Below are 27,174 nucleotides of genomic sequence, written 5' to 3'. Positions count from 1 at the left end.
CATAACCTGAGATACTCAGCCATGCATATCTTCTTCCCCAGACCAAACTGCATTTCCTCATGCAAAACCCTCCACCAGCATATGCCTTAAAGGGTGCACTGAGCTGTCCCCAGAAAACCACCAAAATTGCCAGCCTCTGAGGACTTCAGAAATGTGCCTTACATTACAGCCCTGAAAGCTGTTCAAGAAAAAATGCTAACACAACAGTTTCATGCTGAACTTTTATTTCAATGTTATGCAACTGCATAAGTATAAATAACTGTGTTCAATATATAACAATTATGACATCCATAAGGAGTTTCTCAGATAAAATAAGACTGCAAACACTTTATTGCACAGACCCTAACGATTTTTTTTAACTTTTAAACTTTTTTTGTAAGCTGAGAAATCTACTGCAAGAAGTCTACAAAAGAACACAACGGATCTATAATCACATTAAGACTGACCAAGAACACAGGCAGGAGGATCTCTAACAGCTCACTTATAAGGTAAACACCAACAAACAGTTACTACATAAACACAAGCTTATGCACTGTTACACTTCCAAAATGCAAAGAACTTATTTGTCAGAAGTGATAATACAAAATATTCATAAAGGTATACTGTAAACAAAAGCTAGATGGGTTTTAAAAGAAACAAGAGGATAGTTGAAAAAATGCAGAGATTGTAAACTAGGAAGTATCTCCCAGACAGAAATGTTATTTTGAAGTGCATTAGCATTTATATGTATTAACTGCCAAAGCACAGATGAACTGTAAATGTCGAGACCATTTTATTTTTAAGACTTCTCAAAAATTATTATCCACTGCTTACTATCTCCTTTCTGAATGCATCAAAGGCAGGATTAATGTTCTAGTGACACATGTAAAATCAGGAGTTGTTTGTGACACTGGATTTTCCTTACAGGTTTGCTGTAATCCAACTCAACAAATCAGTATAATAAGGTTTTCAGCAGAGGGAAATTAATTCTGAACACTGTCTGTTGTCACACAAGTCTCCTAGTCAAGATTACACTGTGCTTTTACAAAAAAATTTTCTAGCTTTTGAGACAGAAAGACAAACCATAAGCATTGGTGATAAAGGTAGGGGCCTAGCTCTACTGTGGTTACAGATAACAGAAATAAGCAAAATGACCATTCTATTGATCCCCAATTATTAAAACCCATGCGCCTGCAAGGGTATTTCGTAGTGCTTCTGTATATGTTTCAAATTTTACCTTTCATCCCTCAAAACAAGCTAAATACTCCACACAAAAATGATCGAAGTCTACACGTTCAACTGTATACAAAATTTAAATAAGGCTTAGCAAAAGTAAAAAGACAGTAACATTCTAGCACCAAATAGCTCCAACAAGTTGCTTTGTTAAAAAAATGCTTCTTTTGTAATTACAGTATTGATTTTTTTTTTTTGCATACAAATAAAAAGATTATGCTATGAAATGTATGGAGCTACTCAATGCATTTCAAAATGAATATGAAACCCAGGATTACTTGCTAAAAACAGCAAGTTAGGTCTACAACATAAGGCCCCAGCTATGCATTAAAATGTGTCAGATAACCTAAACTTTTCTGAGGATATGATACCGCAGTGTATTTTTCCTTTTTACCTTACTTGTAATAAAATAGAAAACAGCTACCAGCTATATGACACTAATTAAACAGACCTATATGCCATAATACGTATTCTCTAAATGTATTAAGAACAGGGATGAACATACTAGTACAACCAGTCATGTGCTTTTACTTGAGCCTCATACTGTAATGACCTGAATTTAAAAAAGCTCAAGAAACTTGAGGGGATTGCAGTAAAAAACTAAGCACATGGCATGTGCTTCAGAATTTCAGCCTTGTCTGGGATGAAAGTCACACAATACACTCCCAACAGACAAGACAAGAACCATCATTTCACCAGAGAATACAACTCTTCCTGGGATGCCCTGATAATTAAGTGGTCTTCCCATAGTTTCAGCTGCTCTACTCAGACTTTGTGCAGCAGGGAGATGCTGTTACTTCTTGTGTTAGATCTGGTGAAGCAGTCAGCCAAACAGAGTACTATCAAAATCAGATTATTAAAAATACATGTAAAAACTCAGAATAGGTCACTGTATTATTCTGTACTAGTATTTTTTTAGCCTCTATCTAGGATTTTTAGTTAGCAAAAATGTGGCCTATTTTTAATTTTTTTTCCAGTCAGACCAATGCTTGTGCATATCCATGCCAGCTCTGAATTTTAGTAATTTGGTTTCATATTCGAGTATGGCAAATACGTGGCAAAGCAACTATCTTAAAAAGGGAAAGAGTAAACAATGCAACCAGCAGCAAAGTATATATGCTACATTCAAACCCCAAACACATTGCTAAGTATTTACAGAAGAAGTATTTTCAACAGCTCTAGGCTGTAAAGGTATTTTTGTACAAATACTATGTGGTAACAGTTTTACCGGTTACAATTGGAAAGGCATTTTGAAAAAAAGTCCTCTCTTTACATATCCCCTTGTATTGTTTCTTCAGTGACATGAAAGCTTTGCCGCACAAAGACACGACACAGTGCTGGTTTAAAGGCAGTACAACATATTGAAATTCTGTCAGCTAGTGTTGAATACACACTTGCCAGGTCTTAGAGTTAACACATTTTTTTGTGAGCACTGCTCCGTGAAACTTCCTTTCCTCGACGCTGCCGAGCTGAGTCTTTGTCATCTGAAAGTGCGTTAGGGCGGTCAAGTGTGGCTGCCGACCTAGATACATCTTTACCTACATTCTGTTTTCTTGAAGCAGACTGCTGAGTCAGAACAGCATCTTTTCCCTTTACATCCACAGTGTTAACAAAAAGAGGCTTTTCTTGATTTCCAGGTTTCCCCCCAAGGTTTGAAGCAGGGTGGTGGGCTTCTGCTACAACAGTGGCACTGTGCAAGGCCATCAGTGAAACACTCTTAGTCATTTCTGCCTTACTGCTCCCTGTGGAAGAGGTGCTTTTCTTACTTAGTTCCTTGCAAGTTGCAGGAAGCTCTGATGAGCCTGGTTTAACCTTTGCTGAAGATGCCTCACTTTTGGCTGAAACAGATGAAACAGATACTTCCTGTCTACATTCAGGGAAATTGGATGAACAAGTCAGTGGCTTTCCCAGTGATGCAGCCACACGACAAGAACTTTGCCCACTGGCAGCTGGCAGATGTTTTACTGCAGTCTGCTTGTTTGCATCCTCTGGCTGTTTCTGATTAACTTGTCCCTTCCCTTTTATATCTTGAGAGACTTTGCTACTCATTGTTGCTTTTTCTGCTCCTTTCCCTCTGACGTCACAAGTTGTGAGACAAAGGGTAGGCTCCACTTTCCCACTATCAAGCTGAACGTAAAGTGCGTCAGTGCATATTTTTACTTCAGGTCTTTTGTCTGCAGCAATCACCTCATTACTAGGACTTCTCTCTGCCTCTTTGTTCAGTGAGAGATAGTCTTTCACAGTGGAAAACTTTGGAGCAGTAGTTTGTTTTTCACTGAAACGCAATTGCTTTTGATCAGCAGATTCCCCCAAGCTTGCTGCTTCTTGCCTCTGCATCTGCTTAGAACTCTCTGGGCCTGCTGGAAGTGGGCCCACAGCAGAGGATTTGGGTTTGGTGTCAGGGGTTGTACTGCTCATTTGGAGGGTGGTGACTGAGCCATGGTCCAAACCCACAGGTCTTTCAGCCTGCACATGTTCAATGTTCATTCTTCTTGAAGAGCCTGGGGCAGGAGAAAGGTGATCTAGAACATTTTTACTGGCATGCTTTCCATCCTTTCGGGAGCTGGTAGACAACTGAGTAACAATTTCTTTTTCTTTAATGGTTGGAGCACATGGTTTTTGTGACAATGTCTGTTTATCCAAGGACTTAGACTTGGAGGAAGTTGTATCAGAGGCTGGCCTAGATTTATTACTGCTGCTTTCCACACAGGTGGCAGCAGGCTTCACATGTTCTTGAACACCTACATGAACTTCTATAGTGCTGTGTCTGTTTACTGCCTCTTTCACAGCAGGGGAGCCTGAAGTGTTAAGTTGCTGCCGAGGAGCTTGGCAAGACTGCTCTCTCTCACTAGTTTGAAGCCTTATATCTGGAAGTGATTTCTGATCTTTCTTTCCCATGTCTTTAGCACAATCCTTCTGCACAGAGGAAACTGGTGCAGACTTCTCAATTTTATGATCACCATCTCTTGACGATTGCATGGACCATTTGGATGGAAGACCATCACTCTTTGCCTCTGTGATAACTTTCTTAGACTCAGCTTTCTGCTTTGTTATTTCCCTTTCCATAAAAGTTTTAGAAACACCGCTGTCATCCTTGCCTAGCTGTTTCAACAATTCTCTGCCATCCTTAGGTTGTGCCTTGGGGCCAGCTGACTGCATTTTTCCTTGCATCTCAAGTGGAATGGCAAAATCAGCACAATTTTTTTCATTGCTCTTGGAGCAGGTTGTTATCAGGACATCCGAGACAGAAACCTTCAGAGATGACTCCCTGATCACTTCCACCTTTGCAGGGATAGGCTCACAACCTCTCTGGGATATTGGCTGTTTGACAGGTAACTCTTTCTGTATTTGTTTCTCTTTTCCTACAGCTTTTTCGGGAGTGTTTTGGCCAGCAAAAGATTTGGAATATGTTTGTGTAGTTTTAAAACTCTGATTTTGAGTAACACAAGACTTTACCTCCACTGAATGGTCCTTTTGTTTTGAAGGGGAGGTATCTTTCTTCTGAACAGCTTCAACAACAGAAATACTGCCTTTAGCAGCCAGACTAGAAACCTTTTTCTCTGTCACTGTTTCTGTAGCCACAGAGATGAGTGGTGGATTTGGAGAACTCTTGCCTACTTCTAGAGCCTGAGGCTCTGCTATGTTGACTTTGCTAGATTTTGGGTAGCTCAACAACTGTTCTTTCTGAGACACCATTTCTGCCTTCCCACCACTCCCTTGTGGCACTGGGGGCTTAGGAGATGCCCCATCACTGCTGGTGCTCTGTCCTTCTGGCAGCACACACAAAGGCAGTTCAGCCTTCGAAGCCTGTGGCCCAGAAAGTAACGCGATGTCTAATGTGCCTTCTATTGGCTTCAGACAGGAAACAGACCTCCCATCAAGCTTATATTCTGAAGGACTTTTTCTGACAGGAGCTTCAGAAGAAATAAGGGCTGATTTTTCCATGCTCATGTCTGCTCGGCCACTAAAGGTTTTGAGAGGAACACAAGAAACTGAGTTCATCTGAGCAGCATGTACACTGCCAATAAATGCTCTACCATCTGCAACTGCAGTGGAGTCCTGCTGTATGTTTACAGGTCTGCCTGTACTAAGTTGAAGGCATTCATGAACATTAGATGTCATCTTAGGTTTTAGCACTGGACAGACACTGTCATCTTTTTCTTCAACAGACATTTTCTTTCTGAGATAATCAATATTTGCAAGTTTACCATCTAATCTTTCAAATTTGACAAATTCTTTTGTTGGTACAATTTTATCTGTGTTTTCTCCCTTTCCATTTAGTATCTTGTCAGAGGACTGAGGTAGCACATCTTGCAGGGTACATGAAGGTGAAATTCTTTTGAAGTCATAAGAAATATGACTGAGTTCATTAGAGGGAGGCCCATGACACAATGTCTGTCCATCTAAAGCAACACCATCATTTGATCTCAAATTTGCATTCTTTTGAAGGGTGTCTTTGAGTATGCCACCAGCTGACTGGGTCTCCACAGTAACAATTTTCGTTTCAAACTGGTTTGATCTCTCTAATGCCTTCTGGAATGCTTTTTTGTCTCTTTCTTCCACTCTTAAGGTATTGGGATTTTCTGGTTCGCTGCTAGGCTCATGTATAGCAGCATTTGCTTTTTCAGTGAAGTCTTGCTTTTTCATAACTACCTTGACCTTCAGCTTCTCTCTGTCTAGTTCATCAATGGATTCTTGTCTACCCAGTTTTCGGGAGATGGGTCGTTTCAAGCAGCCCTGCTCTGCAGGCCTGACTCGTGTGAGTGATGGCACGTCACATACATTCTCCTCCAAGCTCTGAAGAGTTATATCTCTTTGAGACAATTCTCTATTCACTTCTTCCTGCGTCACTTCCAGACTGTGTTTTCGTGAACATAAGTGTTTTTTATCACTGCCATAAGAGGGTGCAAGTTTCTCTTCAGACTGGACTCTCTTCAACAATGGAGATCTTGGTGGCTCTGCACTCTTTGGCCTAACAATATGCCTCACAATAGTTGGAGGTGAGTGCATTTTACTAGGAAAAGACTGAGCTATTTTTGTATTTCCAATTGAATGTCCCAGCAATGGTGATGGAGATCGCTGAGGAGATGTTGGCTGGGGTGTTGGAGAAGGTGTCCGTGCAAGAGGAGAAAGGGGAATGCTGCCAGCTGATTTGCGCCTTCCTGATCTGTATCTCTGCCCACCAAGCTTTGGACCCAAGCCATGAAGAGTGCTGGGTCTTATGTGCCCTGAACCAGCTGGAGAATTGGGAGCACTGGAACTAGGGGAGCTACTCTGGGAAGAGTTAGTACCTATAAAAAGAACAAAAAATCAAGCAAACACAGTATTAGCAAGACTTTTTCTATCTTGTCTAAATGTTCACTGAGAAACAGAACAAAAGGCCTATGCCATCTCCCACTACAGAGTTCCAAAATCCGGAAGGTTTTAAATGGAGAAGGTTTTAGGCTGCAAACCTGCATCATTCCAATTACATTTGCTGTTTCTCCCTTTCTCTCTCTTCCATCATCCCCTTTAAGTTATCTCTTCCTTTTACTTAAATAGAATAACTAATGCTTTCTGACACTTCAAAGCAATGATCAAGGCTTTTCAGATAATTTACCTTTGCCAAGGGATTGTACAATGGCAGTCAATTCTAGTACACACTACAATTGTTACAGAAGTTAAAGAAGTAAAAAGGGGCAGGCTTTTAAGAGTCAGAGAGATGTATATTTCAGCACTTGGCTAATCTTTTCAGCAATAAATCTGCATTCATGAGTGCTGTCCTAGTTCCATTATGTAGCAACTTTTATGTCAGTTTCTCTGACTCTTTTATCATGTAGCCTCTCAGGCAAAATTCTGTCTTTTGCTACAAAATGGGACGTTTTATTATTCAACTTTCACCCATTGGACAGAGCTTTAAACACTAGGACAAACTTAAGAGAAAATTGTTTTTTAGGTGCTTCCGTATCATAAAAACACCTTTTGTTTTGCATCAGGAATGTTTCCATTTTCCAGACAGAAAACAGTTTTTCTATGATTATGTTTGTCAGAGCTAACTGCTCTTAGGGGAGTATATCAGATCTATGGGGGCTCACAAAATGTACAGTATCCTTCCAGTCCTTTTCCTCTGCTCTCCACTGCTTCACACTCACCTGATGGAAAATCAGGAGTGGAACGGTAGCTCGGGGTAGGAGATCTAGGAGATAAGCTGTGGGTTGGAGACCCAGGCAAGCTCTCCCCTGAAGAAAGTGATCGGTTAAGGCAGGAAAAGCTTCTGCTTGTATGAAGGAGAGGTGAGGGCTGCTTTGCCAGCTTTTTAAAGAGAGATCTTCTCCTTGTGTGAGAAAAACACAGCATTTTATCATAAGTTAAGGTTCACAGAAGATACTATTACCACAGGCAAAGTTCTTGCAAGCTGACACTATGACAATAGTAAATCTATCTTTACATGAAAGCAAACCACACTGTAGACTAGGAAGTTTAGAAAACATTCTGATTCACTGACAGGTGGGATAGACACTGTAACTAATTTAATTCATACTAAAATGTACTTACTGTATTTCAGAAGAACATCTATCTCCTTATGAGTATAAACATTTATTTTCTTAGTTTAGCAACCTATCAAAACTAAAGCAATATCTACAAAGTACTAGCAACATATTTATAAAATCCACATGAACATATCATATTAAAAACACTGATAAGCACTAGCACTAAAAAGTTTATTTAAACAAGTACAAAATAATATAGTCAAGCCAAATTAAGATGCAACCTCAGTTGTTCACTAGTTTTAGATGTTATTTTAGCAGATCTAGTTTAGGCAAACAAGATTTGGAAGGCCACATAATCTCAGAAAAGAAGGTAGAAATACAGAAGATGAGAGAAAACCGTATTAACTTCATATTTTAAATTTATTGTTATGTACAGACACACACAAAAACAAATAAATGCCTTCACTGTGAAAGCAAAGGATTATTCACCTCTCTAAACTCTCCTTCTTCTTGGTCTTCTTACTGCGTCTAACCATTCGGCTCCTGTAGCTGTTCCGCCTGGCAGGTCCTGTCTTGATAGAAGTGTTTTCAAAAGAAGTTGTCATTACTGAGACTTTGTTGCCACTCTGCCAAAATGAAAGAAGATGCTTTAAGTGTGAGTAATACGAGTAATACAAGATGACTTTGCCTTAAACTGAATCTACACCATACATGCAATGAGAATCAACACCAGAATAGAAGGTGCCTCTGCAGGAAACCCTGTGCAGACATTACCAGGCATAGTTAGCAAATGAGGATTGGGCAGCTCTCAAACTCCGCTTTCCTAACTTCCTCCATTCAAGCTCCAAGACAAGGAGTAATTTCAATTGTAGCTAGGCAGGAGGACACCAAGGATTAACCAAGATTGAAAATTTCAAGACAGAAGCATCTGCAGAAATACCTGATTTTCCCACAAAGAACAACTGTAACTGCACAGTGCTCCACTCACATCTCAAGACACCAAATGTTACAATGATGTAACAGAGGAGAAAAATGGAATTTTCATTGTCCATTCCAAAACATATTTTTATCTTGTTCAAAATGGTTAACAAGTATAATTAACCTAAGCTTTTTAGCACTGATTGCACAAAGAGATGACTCAAAAAAATATATAGGTATTTCCTGCTGATTTTATGTTTTAAAAATCTGTAGCTCCTGCTCAACACTGTATATCCCTACAGTGAACTTCCTTTCAAAGAAATTGCAGTTGCCCAAATTAATTCATGATACAGCCCAAAAAATTAAGTTATGGATAAACATTGATCTCTTGTTTTGCATTTATGCTTTTAAGTAGTGAGCAGAGTTGTCATGCTTCTTTTTCTGTATCTGACCTAGACAATGAGTGCACAGCTGACTGCCTTAAGTCACAGAATTTTCTTCTACATATTTCTTTCAAAACTGGAAAATCTGGAAGTTCTTCCTGGCTTCAGAGAAATAAAATAAAGACAGAAGAAAGTATATTTTTCATCTTTCTTTAGCTTTTTTATATTTTCTTATCACTTCAACTGCTTTCTAGTGCTTTTTTGGACTCCTTCTATAACTGACATTCACTTTGAGCTCTGCACATAACACCATAAATTGTTAATAATATAGGAAGCAAATATACAGCTATATAAAGTATTTCTGACCTACATTAGCTTACACTGAAAAGATTACATGAAAAATGAGATATGATGAGCTACAGAGAAAACAGAAGTTGGGTTTTTTTGGTCTAGTGGTTTGTTTGTTTCCATGGAAAAACCGTGCTTTTCTAATAGGACAGACTTCAGAAAACTCCACAAGAGAAAAATGTGACAGATTATTCATGAAAGTACAGTTGCAGGATGAGAATTTTATCATTAATCGAAGAAGCTCTGACATGCCTGGCTATACATGAGACAAAAACCTTTCGGGCCCTAATATGAAACGCAACCTCCTGTATAGCAGGCTGAGAATATTTAATATTCTTTGTTTTTGCTTTTCCTCACTGATTTCACTTTTAAATGAGAAAAATGAGAAGTTTCATCATTGTCAAAAGCCTGAATCTGAGCAAGATGCAGGCATTAGGTAACATGCTTGAAAAGGTCGATTTTTTTGAGAGACAGCGACATCTCTTTGTGTCATTGCCTCGAATTTACTTCAGCTATCTCTGCAACAGTGCCAGTCTATGGCAGAGAAACTAAATCATAGCACGATATATGAAAGTCACTGGCCCTTCTCCAGATCTGTGGCAATAGCAGCTTAGAGTTTGTACTTCTAAGAACAATAAAATCTAGTAACTAATCTCAAGAAAGCAAACATAACCCCGCCATCGTTGGTGAAAACAGCAATCACTTTCATATCCCAGCTGTACAAGAGTTACCTTTAACAACAACTCGATGACTTCTGTATGAACAAGACCATGCACTGGCTCTCCATTGATATGAGTAATCAGGTCTCCAGCTTTTAAACCTGCTTGGTAAGCTGCACTTCCTTCTTCCACATTCTGAAAAGAGAAAGGAAGAGAATATACACAAAATGAACCCCAAACCAGCTGGCAATGAAGAAACTTACAGATACTAATTTATATAAAGGAAGAATAGAAGAAAAATAGGTTCAACTCTTTCACCATCCCCTAATTACTCCAACTTTATATTATTCCCTACTTACTCCAACTTTATATGGGGCCTGGAATGGTTTCAAAGGTCACTGAAACACTGCTGGTTGCTATGGGTATTAAGTAAGCTCTATAAACCAGGGAGTTTTCATGCATGGTAAGAAGAGGTGGTTCACTACCCACTGCAATATTTCAGAATTAAGTGAAGATTTTTAGCATCTGAAAATGAGAAACACTATGTAATTAAGGTAACTGTCACATGCAATACTCTAATCACAACAAAAATTAACTCCACCATATGGTTAAGGATTGTTTCTATTTAGTTCAAATTCACCAGGCTTCCCATTAGAGCTGGTGCAGCACAAAAGTGACAATGGGCCAAAACAAACTGAATTGAAAAATATTTTGAAGGTTGTTTAAATGATTTATTCTATTTTTAAATGAGTATTTTAAGTCATGCAGACACTACTGAAGACTACAATGCAAACAGCCAAGAACAAACTTATGATACTCAAAAAACCCCCAAGGTCTAACTTTTATTGCAATATACCATTTTCCCCTTCCTTTTACTGGTGTGATGTTACACTAGTGGCAAGAAATAATTTTTAAAAATTTATTCCATTATCCACCAAATGTAGCCAGTTCTCCAGATTCAATGTTCTTGATGGATTAATAGGTCTAAGGAGTAAACAATAGGAATAAAAAAAAATAAATAATACACTACATCACTGCTATTTCAAAATCTACAATACATATTTAAAACTAAGCAGTGTAAAAAAACTTGAAGTCTTTTGGTAAATTTGTGATAATTTTTTAGGGTAGTTGAAATAATTTATATACATATACTATTTATGTATGTGTAATTTATACCATATATAAAATTAGAATTTGTTACCAACATAAATTATTAAATAAATGCATATATATGTACCTAAGTATATAATTATTTTACAGTTAAGGAGGCTAACAACCAAAGAATTGCTTTAGCCTTTCTTTCACTGTATAGTGAAGAGAGGATGAAAAATATATTATTTATTCAAGACAGTCAATCTTTCTCCTGTGCCATACAAATCTCAAAAGTCTTCACAATTCCAAACAATCTGCACATTTCTACACAACAGAAAATAAGTGCTTGAGATTAGTTTATGTGTGTCTTGCAAAATAGTCCTGACTGTCATGAATCCCTTAATTGATTCAGTTTAATAAACTCCACCTATTTCTCAACAATTTATCTTTATAACACTTTACAATTGCAGATCCTGATCCAAATCAAAGAGGATCTGCATCAAGCCTTTGTTTTTCTAAGGCCTAGTGCTCTGAACTCAAGACACTATTTTTCAAAACTGACAAACTTGCCACAAGTTAAAGTGAAGTTGCAGAAATTCAACACTAGGTGTAGATAATGCTTCTGCCAAAGATGGCTTGTTGTCTTCCCTATAAGCACACTGCTCTTGCATACAGGCAGAATTTCATTCTAAGAAAAACTGCTTGGTATATCATTGTAATTTACACAGTAATTGTCAACAAAGAGATACGAGATACCACAGGTACAAAAAAGCAAATCCATCATTACAGTATTCTGTGGCCACATATCAACAAGAAAAGATGTATTATCTTACCCAAACAATGTGGTGCACAGTGTAGATATCGCTGTCACCCACATAAACCCTGATTGCTCGGATGGTAAAGCCATACTTTTTCCCTGAACTATGAATTACAATTGGCTGATGAGGACTTGCAGCGGCAATTGATGAATCACGGCTTGGAGATGAATCTCGGGATGATGAAAGGTCAGAGGATAGCGAATGAGGAGACATAGGACTTCCCAAAGGAGAAACACCAAACACATCTGGGAAAAAAAAAAATCTGCCCATTACACTCTGAGTACACACAAATTTTGTTTCGCTTAATGATATTTTTGTATTAAAATACGTCATTGTCTTTGTCTAAACAACCTCTCCTCTTCCTCCTCCTTGCCTAATGTGCATATTAGTGGATGTAAAGTTCAGCAACCACCTATTAGAACTTAATTATTTTCCCTAGAGTGTAAACTGTATTGTTTAATGCAAGGGTTAATTTGTTAGCTATAGATATATGCTTCTTCCTTTTGTGCAGGAAACACACTCATTGCTAACTTTGCAAGAACTATTCTCAGCCTTTTCCTAGCAAACAGTGATGAGAAGATAATCAGAGTAGGGTAGCAAATATTATTATGAATACACCGAAAATCATTCCATAAGTAATCCAGCAGTGCTTAACAAATTGCTAGCTGTTTTCCTGGTTTCAGTTATATACAAAAATAGATAAAGACTACTCCCATTTAACCACAGTAACTACTGGGTACCTAGGGTAGTAAATCAATGTTTGTAAGAAGGCTCCATTGCTACATTCTGCTACATCATGTAAAGACCACAAGAGTTTCTTGCAACAATACCAATTCCAACTTTGTTTTATTTTATTGTTTTGAATGCACTATGTGCTCATGCTTGTGCAAATGTGAATACAATTGCAGCAGTCTGGACTTCAATTTTGAATAACAAGAAAGCAAAGTACCAATCCTTCATATGAAAACACTCAGTGTTACTGCTATACATCCACTCACAGCATTATTTCTGGCTCCAAATTTTGAGCACCTGATCTAACTTAAGATCAAGTGACTTAAAGAGTCAAGAGCAGCACAAGCAGGAGGCTACATGCTATTTCCATTTTTGTGACACTGCTCTCCTGTTTTATCGTCTTTTCTGATAGGGGATGAGGGAGAACTAGTCATGTGCTGCTTTAACAAACATCTGTTTTTGTGAGCTAGTTAAAACTTAATCTACAACCCTATTGTCAGATGGACCAAGAAATGAAGTTGCATCTGTTGTGCATGCTCAAGATCAAGCAAGGTATTCACCATTAAGTTGCATTTTTGTCTGTCAGAGAAGGCTGCTCAACCGTAGTGTGAGCACCATGACTTGCTGACAAGATTGCACTAACTAGTCATGCAAATGAACAAGAGAAACAAAAGAGAGTGATGCAGAATCAATTCTGGACTATACAGAATCTTGTATTTGCATCACAATCCTTCATAGCATTGCATAAATCATTAACATTTCAACTAAAAGTATTTATCTCTACCTCCTGGAATCATGAGGGACAAAGCACTTGCAGAAAGAGACTTTGTGACTTTTCCAGAAATCTTCTTTTTCTCTGTGCTTTCCAATCGCTGTCGAGCCACATGAGATGCACCTTCACCAGCTGGCTTTGAGGCATTATCTGTACTGTCCACACTCTCACTTCTTCCATTTATTTGATCTAAGTGTTCTGAGAAACTGCCAACTGTACAAAGAAGGGATAAAGACATTGATGGAAAACTGAATATCCTTTTGCTAATGGACCACAGAAAAAATAAATTACTCTCAAGTGCAACCAGTTAAGTGTAAGAAAAGAATCACACAGTTGGAGTTAATCACTGCAGCTGCTGTGTTAATGCCAGCACCATTACATGGAACCCAGGGTATAGCAAGCAAGAATTGGGATACAACACAATCAACATCAAGGTTTTAGACAAGGGAAGGAGATTGATGACCCTGAGGAAATTTTTTTCTCCAGGAACAGAAAGGTGGGAGGGGGAGGAAAATGTGGACTACATGGGAAATCAAGGGCTTGCGAATAGAAGGGTATATCTTGAAAAAACACAGTGAGGTACAGAAGAGAAGTAAGCTGAAAACTGGTAGATGTGTAGATATGAAAATAAGGCCCTGGAGTCTACTGAAATGCAACAAGTATTTGAGCAGGGAGACTATGCTCAGAATTAATTAAGTAGAGAATGGTTTACAACACTTCCTCCTAGATTTGTAATCACCAAAGTGACTTCCACAAGTCAAAGAACATCCTCCCAATTCTGAGAGGTGTACATCATAGAGAAGTCTTAATGAAAAACACACAATGTGTAGTACAGAGTGTTAGACCTGATCTAATCCCAAACCAGATCCCTGTTGAGATAGCTGTTTTTGAAAGCAGCTCCAAAATGCATCACTTCTAAATTTATGAATGCTACTGCCACAAGGAGGTGGTCTGCAACTGTTTGTAGTATCATCAGTCAAGACACACACTGTAAACTACCTGATAGTGTGGAGCTGCTGATTGTACTTGCTGGAGTGGTTACTTCAGGTTCGTCTTGCACTATTTCATCGCTCAAAAATGCAGACTTTTCCTGCTCCTCCCGGAGTCCCCGTGAGCTGGTGGAATCATCCTGTTCTCCTTCGGCTGACACGGACAATTTTGGAAGCAAACCAGAATTGCGCTGTTGCCGGCTAATGTCAGTCTCAGATGAGATGGATGTAGATATTTGCTGTCTGCATAAAAAATAAGCAAACTCTCATTCAGTTAATAAATGAGGAGGCCTGCTATCTGGCAAGCAGGATGTAGATAACTTGCTGTACATCCTACTTACATTTCAGAATATTCCGAACTCCAGCTTAAAGATTCCACAGAAGGCAATGCTACACTTTTTGTTTTGTCCCCTGCATCTTCCTTTTCTTCACCTTGAATTTGAGTGACTCGATCTATACTACTAAAAACCTATAAAACAAAAAAAAAAATAACCCACAAAAAAAATTGAGTATTTGATATTTTAAAAAAATATATGCATGATACACAGTTCTATGCTTTTAAATGCTTATATAATATTTCATATTGCAAACTTCCAATTTCTTGAAACTTTTCAAATTTCCAACACTTCGTGTTCTAAAAATGCTTTTTTGGCTCCTCATGTATAAGTATACAAATAGAGCCTCTTCTCATTATGTATTTATCAGTTTTCTCCGTATTTCAAAGTGCAAACCAAGATAGTAAAGCCAAAATACTGCATGTTCTCTTCCATTTCTTCCTGCCAATTCACCCTGCACTGTATTGCCTGAGCAGGTCCACTTTGATCAGCAATAATTAGCTCTTATCTCAGCTACTAGTGTAACACTACCTTTTGGACAGTTTTACCTTTGATTCACAGCATTCAGATCACTCCCTCAAATCTACATTTCTCCATGACTGTAACACATTACCTTGCCTTTTCCTTTGGTCAAATGTCATTAAATTAATACCTACTACAAGGTAGTATGGTAATATTTGTTATGTTATCACCTACAAGATACCCAGGACACAACTGGAGCAACATGAAAACTATGTAAAAAGAAACCATGCAAAGAACACATATTAGCATTTAACAGAATGCTTCCTTGACACTTTCTGTTATGCTATGATGAGTCTTCTAAAGAAAATACCATCATATTTATATAATTTTCCATTAGTATCTTTTCTACACAATCTTCCCATATTTTGATTTAATGGTATTCAATGTATTCTTGCTCAATTTGAGTTAACTTCATAGTTTGTTGAGAAAACAAGGCCCTATATATCTCCTCTATAGTCAATATTTCCAAAATTTGCAAAAGTATAACAATACATACGATGATTACAGAAATTTTTTCTTACTTTTGAAAATCTGTGTGAACATGAGGAGAACTGTCTTATCTCTAAATTAAAGTCTTCATCATTGGTATCATCTTCTTCCTCAGTTTCCATATGGTGATATTTCTCAGAACGAGCTACAGACAAGGGTAATAAAATATGTGAATTTATCAGGAAGAATGGATACCATGTTATAATAATAAATAAAAATCTAGTTTTATCCTTAAGACTATTTTTGCTGAAGTGTCAATTCACTGGTGAAACTGCAAGCTGCCAGTGATTTTGATACAGAAGATTTTAAAAGCAGTAAGCAAGAGTCAAAGACAGCGATTACTTCAAACAAGGCATCCATCACTTTTTTTTTTAATACCATAAAACACCTACTGTCAAAATAACTTGTGTCATCTTCAGACTCCAATTGTGGAATAAATTCTGCTTTCTGCCTCAGCAGGCTATTCCAGTCAAGGCTCCTGAAGAACTGATGCTGCTTTACTTCATAAGCACCACCTGGAGGAGCCAGAGGAAAACACTGAGCAAATGGTACCAAATTCTCTGACAGTAGATGAACTAAACCCTCAGCCAACAATGCAAATAGTCATGGAAAGGCATGGTCATCTACTATCCATTCCCATTAGAAATTCTAAACCTGCCAGAAATAGTCCCAGCCCCTGTTTTCTTGTGGCCATTTCTTTTAACAGCTTACTGCTTTATCATCACCCCCTTTTAAGATTTTTATTTTCCCAGATGTACTAATATCTTAGCTACACATTAGTCAGAATCATCATATGTAGTTCTACAAAAAAAACTATGCACACTAGGTAAGTGTAAGTTACAAAGTAATGCAGAAATGATTCTTAATAGTTGCTCAGTATAAACACTATTGCTGACTTAAGAGATCCTTTCAGTGTTTTATGAAAGCTATACACAATTCTATAGGAAATACCCTATAATTTCTTTTATTTATTACTGCTCATTTAATGTGTGTTAAATGATTACACTAGTTTAAAATTAGAAAACAACTGTAAGAACACAATGAAATATTGGCAATTTTGCCCTGGGAAGGTGGAAGATGGCATCATTATTAAACATACATCTAATTCTAAAACCTGAAAAAATAACCTGCAGCAGCAAGACCTGCTGCCAGCTTGGTTTTGGTTTATGTTGCATGGTTTTGCTAGTGGGGTTTTGCCAGCTTCTGTGAGAAGCTGCCTTCCTCCCTCTATATCCAACACAGCCACTGCCAGCTAGCTCCAAGACGGATCCACTGTCAGCTCATCAGCATTATCTTGGATAATGTATTAAAAGAAGGGGAAAAACAGCTGCACAACAGCAGCCAGAAGACAGGAGTGAGAACAGGTGAGAAGAACAACTCTGCAGACACCGAAGTCAATGCAGAAGGAGCTCCAGGCACTGGAGCTGAGATTCTCCTGCAGCCTGTGGTGCAGATCATGGGGAGACAGCTGGAGGACCACACTGGAGCAGACATCCACCTGCTGGCCATGGAGGACCCCTTGGTGGAGCAAGGTGGATGCCTGCAGTAGACTGTGATCCTGTGCAAAAGCCTGTGCTGGAGCAGTGCCCTGGGAGGACCTGCGGCAGAGAGGAGCCTAAGCTGGAGCAGGCTTGCTGGCAGAACTGGTGACCCCATGGGGGACCTATGCTGAAGCACTCTGTTCCTGAAGATTGCATCCTGTGGGAGGGACCCACATTGGACCGCGGGAGTAGTGTGGGGAGCAAGGAGTGGCAGGGGCAGCATGTGATGCACTGACCACTACCTCCATTTCCTGTCCTCTCATGCTGCTTGGAGGGAGAAGTAAAGCAATAATGTAAATTGGTGATAAATTAAACTAACTTCCCTGAGTTTTGGTATGCTTTGCCCATGATGACAACTTCCTGTCCTTATCTCAACCCATGAGCCTTTGGCATATTTTCTCCTCCCGACCAGCTCAGGGAGGAGGAGACTTGGTGAGTGACTCCTGGTAGCAAGGGGCAACTCAGCACATGCATACAGCATGAATACTTCTCTATGTCAAGGCTTTGGAGAGAAAAAAATGAAATCTGCAGGACTGGTTTCTAAGTCAGTGTTAGGATTTCTAGATTGGGTTCTTTGCTTTTCACACTGCATCAGGGAAAAATTCAAAGAAGCCAAGTCTTCCCAGAGGAGACCAAAATCACATCCCATCAGAAGTCACTAGCTAAGCAGTGAGTACTTCTCTGAGCAATGTAATGGGATATTACATCAGAACTGTATTATCAAAGAAGTCTTTTTACTGGTGTTTTCCTTCTTCAAAGTAGGTATAGCATCCATCTCTCTTCTTTCAATTTACCTTTGTCACTCAGGTCTCCTGAGCAAGTAAACAATTACGATTTTCACAAAGTGTTATGCAGCTTGCCAATACATATTAAACTGACAGGATTGTAATTTGAAATGCATGGTGGAGCCTGGCATAAACCACGGTATTTTTCAGTGCTCATGTGGGACCTGTCACACTGCAGCCTCCATTTCTGTGAGCTGATTCTAACACTTAAAGACCCTACAACTTTGTTGTGGTTTCTAAACCCTCTGATTCAAAGAAATAGCTGCCTTATCTCCTTCTTCAAACTGCCAACTGTAAAGAGAGACCAGAGGCTTTAAAGATGTCAGTTCCCAACTGAGCACCACAGGTGCTTCATATTTAGTATTTAAGGCAGCCTCATCTCACCCCATTCTCTACCAACTGTATAGCAACAGACACTAAATTTGCAATCCTCTTCTGATCCAGCCTCTCCATGGAAAGTCTTCAATTAACACTGTATTTACCAGGAAAATAAACCTGGCAATGAAACAACAACACCTGGAAAGAGTGTACTTAAAACAAGGGAATAAAACTAGTTGTGGATTTTCATTTTGCCTTTGGCATTGGTGCCCTCTGCAGCAGATGATGCAGGCAGCAAGTGGAGAAGCTACTGGGGCATGACATCTTCCTAACTTGTTTAACATGAGGCAAGGGACAGCAATAAACTTTGCTGAGCGCCACTTAGTCCAGACCATCACTTATGGTGAAGTCTAAGGGTTGTTCACACAGTTCCCCAGACATGCAGTTCTTTCATATCAGTCACATCATCATGCCTTGAAGCAAGCCAAAGGAAGACATGTCATTTGGGACCATGTCAATACTACTGAGGGTCTGGGTTATAATCATGAGCAGCTGTGATAACACCAGTTATGAACTGATTCCTATAGCCTCTTTTTAATTAGGCCTAAAAGTATGTAGCACAATTGGACCCAGTTTCGTGAGCAATTTGCCAAGTACTCTCAAGCTGACTCAACCTGCCACTTGGTTTTCTTAGCATCCCAAATGTATTTCTTTTCATGGCATACAATGTTCACTGTAAATAAGATTATACCTCTATATTTGGGCTCATTTATGCAGGAGGTTTTTTTTTTTGTTTTTTTTTTTAACTGTGTTTACCTAGTGCTCTGCCTAAAGTTGTAACAGTCAGTGACTAGGATTCCCATAAATTAACACTTAAAAATCACACACAATATTCATTATTGCCTCTCACAGAAACTCACAAACAAATACTGGTCTATCAACCAACAAATAAACTCTTATTACATAAATGCACAGTACTTTCATTAGCCTATGGAAGTCTTAATACCTCATTAACATTCAGTTTTATTTTAATTCTCTTTCATACAAGGCAGTAGTACTTGATAAATGAGAATGAGAAAACTTTTCACCACCCAACCTCAGACAGTCATTGCTGAATAAGGATTTCGAGTACTCATCACCCACCCTGACACCTGGAGGAATTAATCTGCCAGGCTAAGATACTTCTGAAAAAATAAGCTGTATATTGATTTCCCTCCTAGACTTCTGTATTTAGTCATTTAATACTGTATTGATAAGAAACCCCATTCACTGACTAACAGGGTCTTTGAGAAATTTCTGTTATATTTATCAAATTAGCGGAAGAGTAAATACAAATGAGTCCATGTAAGTCTCACAGAAACCAGGACAGGTATCATCATGTTAATTTCCTATTACTGGTCTTGATCTATAAATTATCATGGCATATTATCATACTGCATGTCATGACAGATGTTTCCCAAACAAAACAAACAGGTGAACAAAAGCTCCCAATGCTGAATACAGAAGCTATTTCTAGTACATTAAGAATTTAAAATTAGTTCCTCCTAACCTGTTCCCAGTCTTTCCAAAGGATTCTGCCTAAGTAGCAGAGTAATCAGATCCTGGGCATCCGGAGGTGGTGCTTCATCCTTTTCAGGCCAGTTGATTTCATCTGTAAAAAAATGAAGTTGCTTGATATTGCTGAGGTCTGATCCCAGCACAAACTGCATGAATCCTCTCAAAAGCAACCTAACAGCAAAGCAGAGTTAAAGCAACTTTCTCAACTTACTCTGCTGCATACCAATTATTTCTAATTTTTATACTTTCTATACAAACTACATAAATATACTATGTTCCCATTTCCTTTGGAAGTATCATTAAACACAAAACTGTGTTTAGCAGCACAATACATGAATGCCTGGCTCATGGAAAACTTAAAAAATATTAGCACAACTTGTATGCGCTCTCTTTCCCCATCAAATCAAGGTTTAAACTGTAGTTATGTTCCATGGAAACTGTTGTTAAGATGGAAACTGCTGACCTGACATGGTAGTTGCTGCTCACATCTGTGTTCCCTCTCTAATGCTAGTAAATTCCCTGAAGTCAATTCTCCCATGACTAAGGGTCAAGGTGTCAGACTGTGCTCTGGCAACATGTATGGCAATGAAGATTTTTTTCTAAGAGTCTCAAACTTCCATACGACCTCCTTCTACTGACTCTTATACTACTATGGCTTTTGCACTTCATGGCAATCTGGACTTAAACTACGCAATCAAGATAGGATAATGTTGTATATGAATATGAACTTTCTAACAGCCTACAAACAGCAAGTTTTGTCTGATTTTTAGTGGAAGCTTCCTCCACAAAGATAATATATTGCAGGTTTAGATAAAACTCCAAAGAAAGGAGGTACAAGGATTGATTTTGGAATCAGAGAAACAGCATACTTGGAGCTCCAGAAACACAGAAAGCTGTTAAGGATTTTGTTGTTGTTTTATGATCTAGACTTCTTCTATGAAGTAATTGGATAAATAATCATCAGAGGCAGCAAGATTTTAATTTTAAACAGAATGTAGATTTTGCTCATGGAAACTGGAAGAAAAATCTAGGCTACAATTTGGTTAAGATGGCTCTTACAGTCAAATGGAAGGAAGTAATTTATTATAGCACAGGAAACATATCCAACAAAAGTTCTTCTAGAGACACTAAAAATTATTTCAGTAAGCAAGGATATTTCAAAGAGAAACAACTGACAAATCAACATCAAAACAAGAAACTGAGTCAACCAACAGTCTTGTATGGTGAGTGGGAGTAGATGATGTTTATAAAAGGACTTCTATAAATAACTTCTGTAAGATAAATTGACACATTCAAACAGACAAAGGCATTTACAAAGGTCTCAACTAGATTGTAACACATGACAACATGTTTTACAAAAAGTAAAATTAATGCCAGACGCAAAAAAAAAGCCTAATGTACGAATTTTGTCATTAATTTTAAAACTATTTCCTCCCCTTCTCCCCGTCAGGGAGTATAAGGATAAAAACACAGGTGTGTGTGTCTGGAAATGCAATAAAAACTTGAGTTATTTCCATGTTTGCCTGCCTACAGCTTCCACTGCAGTTTAAATCTGATTTGGAAAATAAAGCATGAATATGCATTACAGCCATGGGGCACCCAGGAAACAGATAGCATTTGCTGCTTGTGTTAATTAAACAGTTGATTCTTCTTGTCACTTAGGCCTCATCATATCACATCAGAAAACAATAGTTATAAATCCATGAACACATGGATTTTAATAGTTTATAAACAAGTCTGGCTTTCAGCTTCAGAGACAGAGAAAATAAAGATGATGACATAAAATCTCCTTAAGTGCAAAAGGGAATTTGTTTCATTCTCACAGAATGAGGAACCAGAGATGTATTCTTACCTACTGGACTTTTTAAGCAGACCATAAAACAGACTGGGAAATACTTAGTAACAGAGGTGTCATTCTGTTAACCTTGTGTCATAAATAGTGACCCTCTACACCTATGCATTTGGGAAATTTATGGAAACAGCAGGTAGGATAGTAAACAATTCTGTTTAATTATCTTTCAGTTTTGTCACAAGACACATAACAATACTTAGGGTCAGTTTGCAGGTTAAGATCTAAAAGGTTATTGAATTTTAAATGGAAGAAGAACAGCTGGTACAGAAATAACATTACACTCCAACAATCACCAATGAAATCGTTAACAATCTGTGAACTGAATTAGTTTCCTTCTTTTTCTCATTATTTATTATTTGGGAGACATTTGTTTTGGAGTTTTATTACATCTTTGTTAATCTCTGTATTGTGCCATAAGGCATAATTTCCCATTTATGCAAATTTATTTAACTGTTTCTTCTCTGGTATAACTTCTTGACCAAAGGAAAGAAATGACTAGTGCACAGTGGCACTACATTTTCACTAACATAGCTTCTCTCTTCCATACACTTCAGCTCAACCCCTGGATTCTACATTAATGGATTTCTGTACTTAGCAGAGTAAGTTCAGCTTTTAATCTAAATTAATTGTTATTGCTTTGATAGCAGATTGTGTAGTCAATCAGTAAAATTGTAATATATTTACTATTAACAGATTTTGGTCTTTTCTAGTGATGATCCTCACCACTGATTACTTGTCCAAAGAGCTCTTCTGGTGTATCTCCAAAGAATGGCACACATCCAACAAGAAATTCATAAAGAATAATTCCCATAGCCCACCAATCCACTGGTTTTCCATAACCCTGTCTGAGTATCACTTCAGGAGCTATGTATTCAGGTGTACCACAGACCTAAAAGAAAGAAAACAAGCATGATGGCAAAGGAAGTCTTAATTCAGCTGTATCAGGAATTTATAATTCCTGAAATAAAAATTAATATGAAAACATGGAAAAAATGGAATTCAGTTGGGGTTCGTCTGGTGAGTTTGCGTAACAACTTACATCTTTAGAACAACCTACCTACATTAAGAAGTATCATAATCAATATTTGTGCATCTGTCATGCAGAGGACAGTTTGTGCTTTGTACACAGGAGTCCATCATGGCAAGTATCTTACTTAACTTAAAACAAATTGTTATCCTTATACGAAAGTTGTGATGGTTTTATCTTAAGTAACTTCTACAGTGAACAGATTGTGAGCAATGGTAATGAGGCATGCTTAAAGAGAAATGGGCCATAGCACAGATTTTAGCACCCTTGGTTGTACAAAGCATGATGAGCTCCACAAGTACTCTGCTGAGACTTCCAGATTCTTTACAAATCAGTTTTCTATTTGTCTCTTTCACAGATTCACTTGCATAGAATTAGGCTGTTCATCTTACTAATAGATCTTAATGTAAAAATGAAAAAGCCTAAAATAACCTTCAGGGCATCAGTTAAAGTACCTGATATACTCAATTGGAACACCAATGCAGAAATAACTGTGGTTTATTCAGTATTACAGCATTTTCTGCTGGCAAAATATTACTTCATGTGAACACTCAGTGTAGAAATGAAAAAGGTGGTTTCTTACTTGTTTGTCAAGGAATTCTCTGGCATCCTTCTCAATGTGACCCTCGTACAGATTGGTAGTCAAACTCATTAGCCCCACTTTTGACAGGCCGAAGTCTGTAAGTTTTATATGGCCCATGGATGTTACCAACAGACTGAAAACCAGAAAATTTTCAAGTCACTGTGATATAATTCAACATCATGTGCTTCTCATTGTTATTATTATTACAATTATAATACTAAGAGGAAAATGCTTCATTAGCACTGTGGAATCATACATACAATTTAAAAAGTACTTCAACTGGTACAGAATAAACAGGTTAGAAATCTAAGTCTTGCATTTGTTACTATTACCATCAGAAGGAAACAAACTTTTCATGTGCAATTGAACAATATCTTAGAGAACTACAGAGCTTTGAAGAAACAGTTATCATGGAAAAGAACGAGAAGAGAATATGTCTCATTTTTGAGGTGAGGTAAGTAATTTCCATTTGTAACAAGCTGGGTCAGACATGCATTTGGAAAAAACCTCAGGGTATTAAGTTAGAAATTAATACTATACTGTATATACTACACTGAATAATACTTCATGCTAGGAAGGTATTGTCAGTCAACACCCATGACTTCAATTCCTTTTTTTTTTTAAATTGTGAAACAGAAAGAAGATTAATGAAGTTGCAAGGGCCATACTTTGTATTTCAGCTACTTGCTGTAATGTCAATTTTTGCATAGGAGTAACACTGTACTTTTAAATATTGAAATTGAAAACCCTAACCCCTCAAAAAACAAAGTAACCCCCAAAACCCAAGCAACAGGAGATATTTCTGCATCTGGTCAATTTTGCCTTCAAACATGCAAATACCTACAAGTTTATGATATTTTGTATCAGTGCTTTAGGTATACTTTAAAAAAAAAATTCTAATTGCTAAAATGTGTTTCACTTCTTTCTGAGAAGAAGAATAAATACCATTTTCTTTTTAGCTACTATGATAGCCTCTTCCATTTTAAAAACAGAAAATTCTTAACAGGTCTTTTGGAAAAAAAAATGCATTTTCTGTAACCACAAGTAATGAAAATTCAAATATTGTGAAAGAACTGTGAATCTACATAACATTTACAATAAAAAAAAAATCTAAGCAAGTTTAAACCTTTTGTGTCCTATCAAACAATTTTAAACTCCTCTTTCGGTTATATTCTATCTACATACTTGTCAGGTTTCAAATCCCTGTGTACAATTCCATAATTATGAAGGTATTCCAAGGCCAGAACAGTCTCTGCAAAGTACATCCTTGCCATGTCTACAGGTAAGGGACCCATATTCTTCATCAACGTAGCACAGTCTCCACCTGTGGAAAGAGTACAAATTTTCCAGATGACTATAAATCCTGAGGTGCATCAGTATAAACCATATACGATGCTAAAAGGAACAAAACCTGCAGTCCTAAGTTTTTATTTTCTCGTCAGATGATTCAACCAAACATGTAAGGCCCATAGCTACTCTACTGGCAGCAGTGTGAAGCTGGGAGAGAGCTCTACAAGGACTGAGCTGAGAATCAATAATGTACTGCTACCTAAGGAGAAAACAAACAAATTGGAGGGATGGGGAGTGGTGGAAGCCCACACAACCATACCTTGGGATCCCTTTGGTACTGCTTCTGTCCACTGTTCTGCTTCAACATGAGCACCTTTTCATAATGTTTCCTCTTTCTTCTTTCTTTGTAAAAATAACTACTACAAGTCCCCTGACACTTGCTAATGAGCATTTCAGCTCCAGAAAAAAAGCAAACATTTCCACGTGAACTTGGAATGCTAGCACATTTTCTATTACAATCTATAAGGAACTTACTCCAAGAGCAGTTATTTCCCATTATAGCTGGAACACAAGTGTTTTACAAGCTGTTTACCAGGAGATAATGACTGGTGGAAAAAAAAAGAACCACCTTGCTGTTGGATCTGGTTCCTAAATCTGAATTGCCAGAGTATGGAGGACACACAGGGGGCCCCTTCTAATTCAAGTACCATATGGGTTATTTTTCTTTTGTGCTGTAAGAAAATTCTCTTCTTCCTCTGTAAAACAGAAGAGCAATTTTACCTTCTACATATTCCATGACCATACATAAATGACGTCTTGTTTCAAAGGAGCAATACATGCTGACAACAAATGGATTTTCTGCAAATGTCAGGATATCACGCTCAACAAAGGCCTGTTGGATCTGGTTTCGGAGGATGAGATTCTGCTTATTAATTTTCTTCATGGCAAATCTTTGTCTGGTTTCTTTGTGTCTCACAAAATAAACCGCACTGAAAAGTTCGAATGGGAGAGAAAAAGAAAGAAGTCTGATTAACTACTAAAAATACATTTGAAAATACATTTTCCACTCAGTTTTTAAAAAGTATATATTTTATAAAAAAGACTTGTTCTCAACTTAACCTAGTCTTTCACATTAAAGAATGGTTACAAATCTCATTTTGTTTAAAAAAACAGTACTCAAACTAAAACAAACAACTCTTCTGCCCTTCCCTCTCCTTCCCAACCAAACAACAGCAAATATAACAGCAGATATAACTGCAAATGCTTTTAGCCCAGGCAGATTACAGGCATTCCCATCAACAAAGGATTACATATAAAATTCGGCTATGGCACAGTATTATAAATCATTGTGACAAGTGCTTATTCTGTAGGTGTGCTGAAAGGAAATCATGACTCGGTCCAGGGAATTTTAAAACATATCACAGGTCTCTTATGAAGGTTGCTTAGGAGTTGCTTGAAGGGGCGGGCTCCTCATTAGCAGGTGCAGAATCTCCTGTTCTTGTTCAGTCCCTGACATCATTACTGATCCATATCAGAGGAAGGTCACCAGTAGGTAACCGAAAACAAAGATCACTGTGTTAACAACAAGGTAGTGTGGGGCTGTGGTGTATCCTGACTTGGAGAATTTCCACTGGGGTGCTGGGTACAAGGTTTCCTGTGTATTTGGTCAGGTAAAGTCAATGCAGTGAGGGAAGCAAAGAAAAGGAAACCTCACTTGGGTAACTTCTGTCTTTCAGGTCTAAGGAAAAGGTATTACTCTGCTGTGAAATACTCAGAAGGACTTCATGGATGCACTTCTCAAAATCCCTTGAGGAAAATCCTGAACATTTTTGCCTTGAAATCTACTTTATAGCATTTAATGGTTATACCATTTCCTGTCTATAATTATCACAGTGTTTATGGAAAGAAAGCACTTAAAGAAGAAAATAGAGGTGGGAAAGGCAAAGAAATGGTATTCAATTGTGAAGTTTTTAAAATTAAATTAATTATCCCCATGAGGTCCAATTATCACCACATAATTATTTATATAAACACAAAAAGTAGCACTTGTCTTATTATTTCTAAAAAGATCTTCACTAACTACCAAAGTTTTAGGCACTGAAAAAAACAGGACTTCTCCTTTCCTTTGTGAAGGAAAACTTTCCAGACAGCACAGTTTCTCTTAGTGATTCCAAAAGCTTTTATTAATCCATCATTCTTGTCTGAGCATGGGGCACGTAAAAGACATTACACAATCATGAAAGTAGGCAAAAACTACCTTGGGCAAAACCCATGACAAACCCCACCCTTTGTGCCTCCTACTAAGCCTCACTCCTTTCTGCCCCTCCCAAGATGGAACACAGACAGAGTTATTCATCTCCAGTAGTCCTCCCTGCTGACTTCATGCCTTGTGTCCTACAACTCTTCCTACTGCCCCCCTCATATTCACTTCTCTCTCCAACTCTTACTCTTACAAGCCCCTCCCATGCTTTTCTTTCCCTTG

At 38.0% G+C, this 27,174-nt stretch overlaps 1 protein-coding gene across 30 annotated transcripts in view; it reads right to left on the bottom strand.

Moving 5' to 3' along the window:
• Window positions 1–207: 207 nt before the first annotated feature.
• MAST4 (microtubule associated serine/threonine kinase family member 4) overlaps window positions 208–27,174 on the bottom strand; it is a 278,614-nt gene continuing 251,647 nt past the window's right edge. For all 30 annotated transcript variants that reach the window (XM_085566676.1, XM_021534406.4, XM_085566678.1 and 27 more), the window contains 15 exons: window positions 25,473–25,681; window positions 24,588–24,726; window positions 23,403–23,535; window positions 22,516–22,681; window positions 19,933–20,034; window positions 16,132–16,254; window positions 15,772–15,884; window positions 14,735–14,862; window positions 14,404–14,636; window positions 13,417–13,617; window positions 11,916–12,145; window positions 10,063–10,185; window positions 8,172–8,308; window positions 7,344–7,525; window positions 208–6,503 (listed from right to left, as the gene is read on the bottom strand). In XM_085566676.1, coding sequence (XP_085422802.1) covers window positions 2,623–6,503; window positions 7,344–7,525; window positions 8,172–8,308; window positions 10,063–10,185; window positions 11,916–12,145; window positions 13,417–13,617; window positions 14,404–14,636; window positions 14,735–14,862; window positions 15,772–15,884; window positions 16,132–16,254; window positions 19,933–20,034; window positions 22,516–22,681; window positions 23,403–23,535; window positions 24,588–24,726; window positions 25,473–25,681 — 6,100 coding nt within the window. In that variant the 3' untranslated portion in view covers window positions 208–2,622. The remainder of the gene's footprint in view (window positions 6,504–7,343; window positions 7,526–8,171; window positions 8,309–10,062; window positions 10,186–11,915; window positions 12,146–13,416; window positions 13,618–14,403; window positions 14,637–14,734; window positions 14,863–15,771; window positions 15,885–16,131; window positions 16,255–19,932; window positions 20,035–22,515; window positions 22,682–23,402; window positions 23,536–24,587; window positions 24,727–25,472; window positions 25,682–27,174) is intronic.

This window comes from Lonchura striata, chromosome Z (genome assembly GCF_050655825.1).
Source record: "Lonchura striata isolate lonStrDom1 chromosome Z, ASM5065582v1, whole genome shotgun sequence".
NCBI classification, from domain to species: domain Eukaryota; kingdom Metazoa; phylum Chordata; class Aves; order Passeriformes; family Estrildidae; genus Lonchura; species Lonchura striata.
Note: the sequence above shows the minus strand (reverse complement) of the source record. Positions and strands in the feature narration are given on the sequence as shown.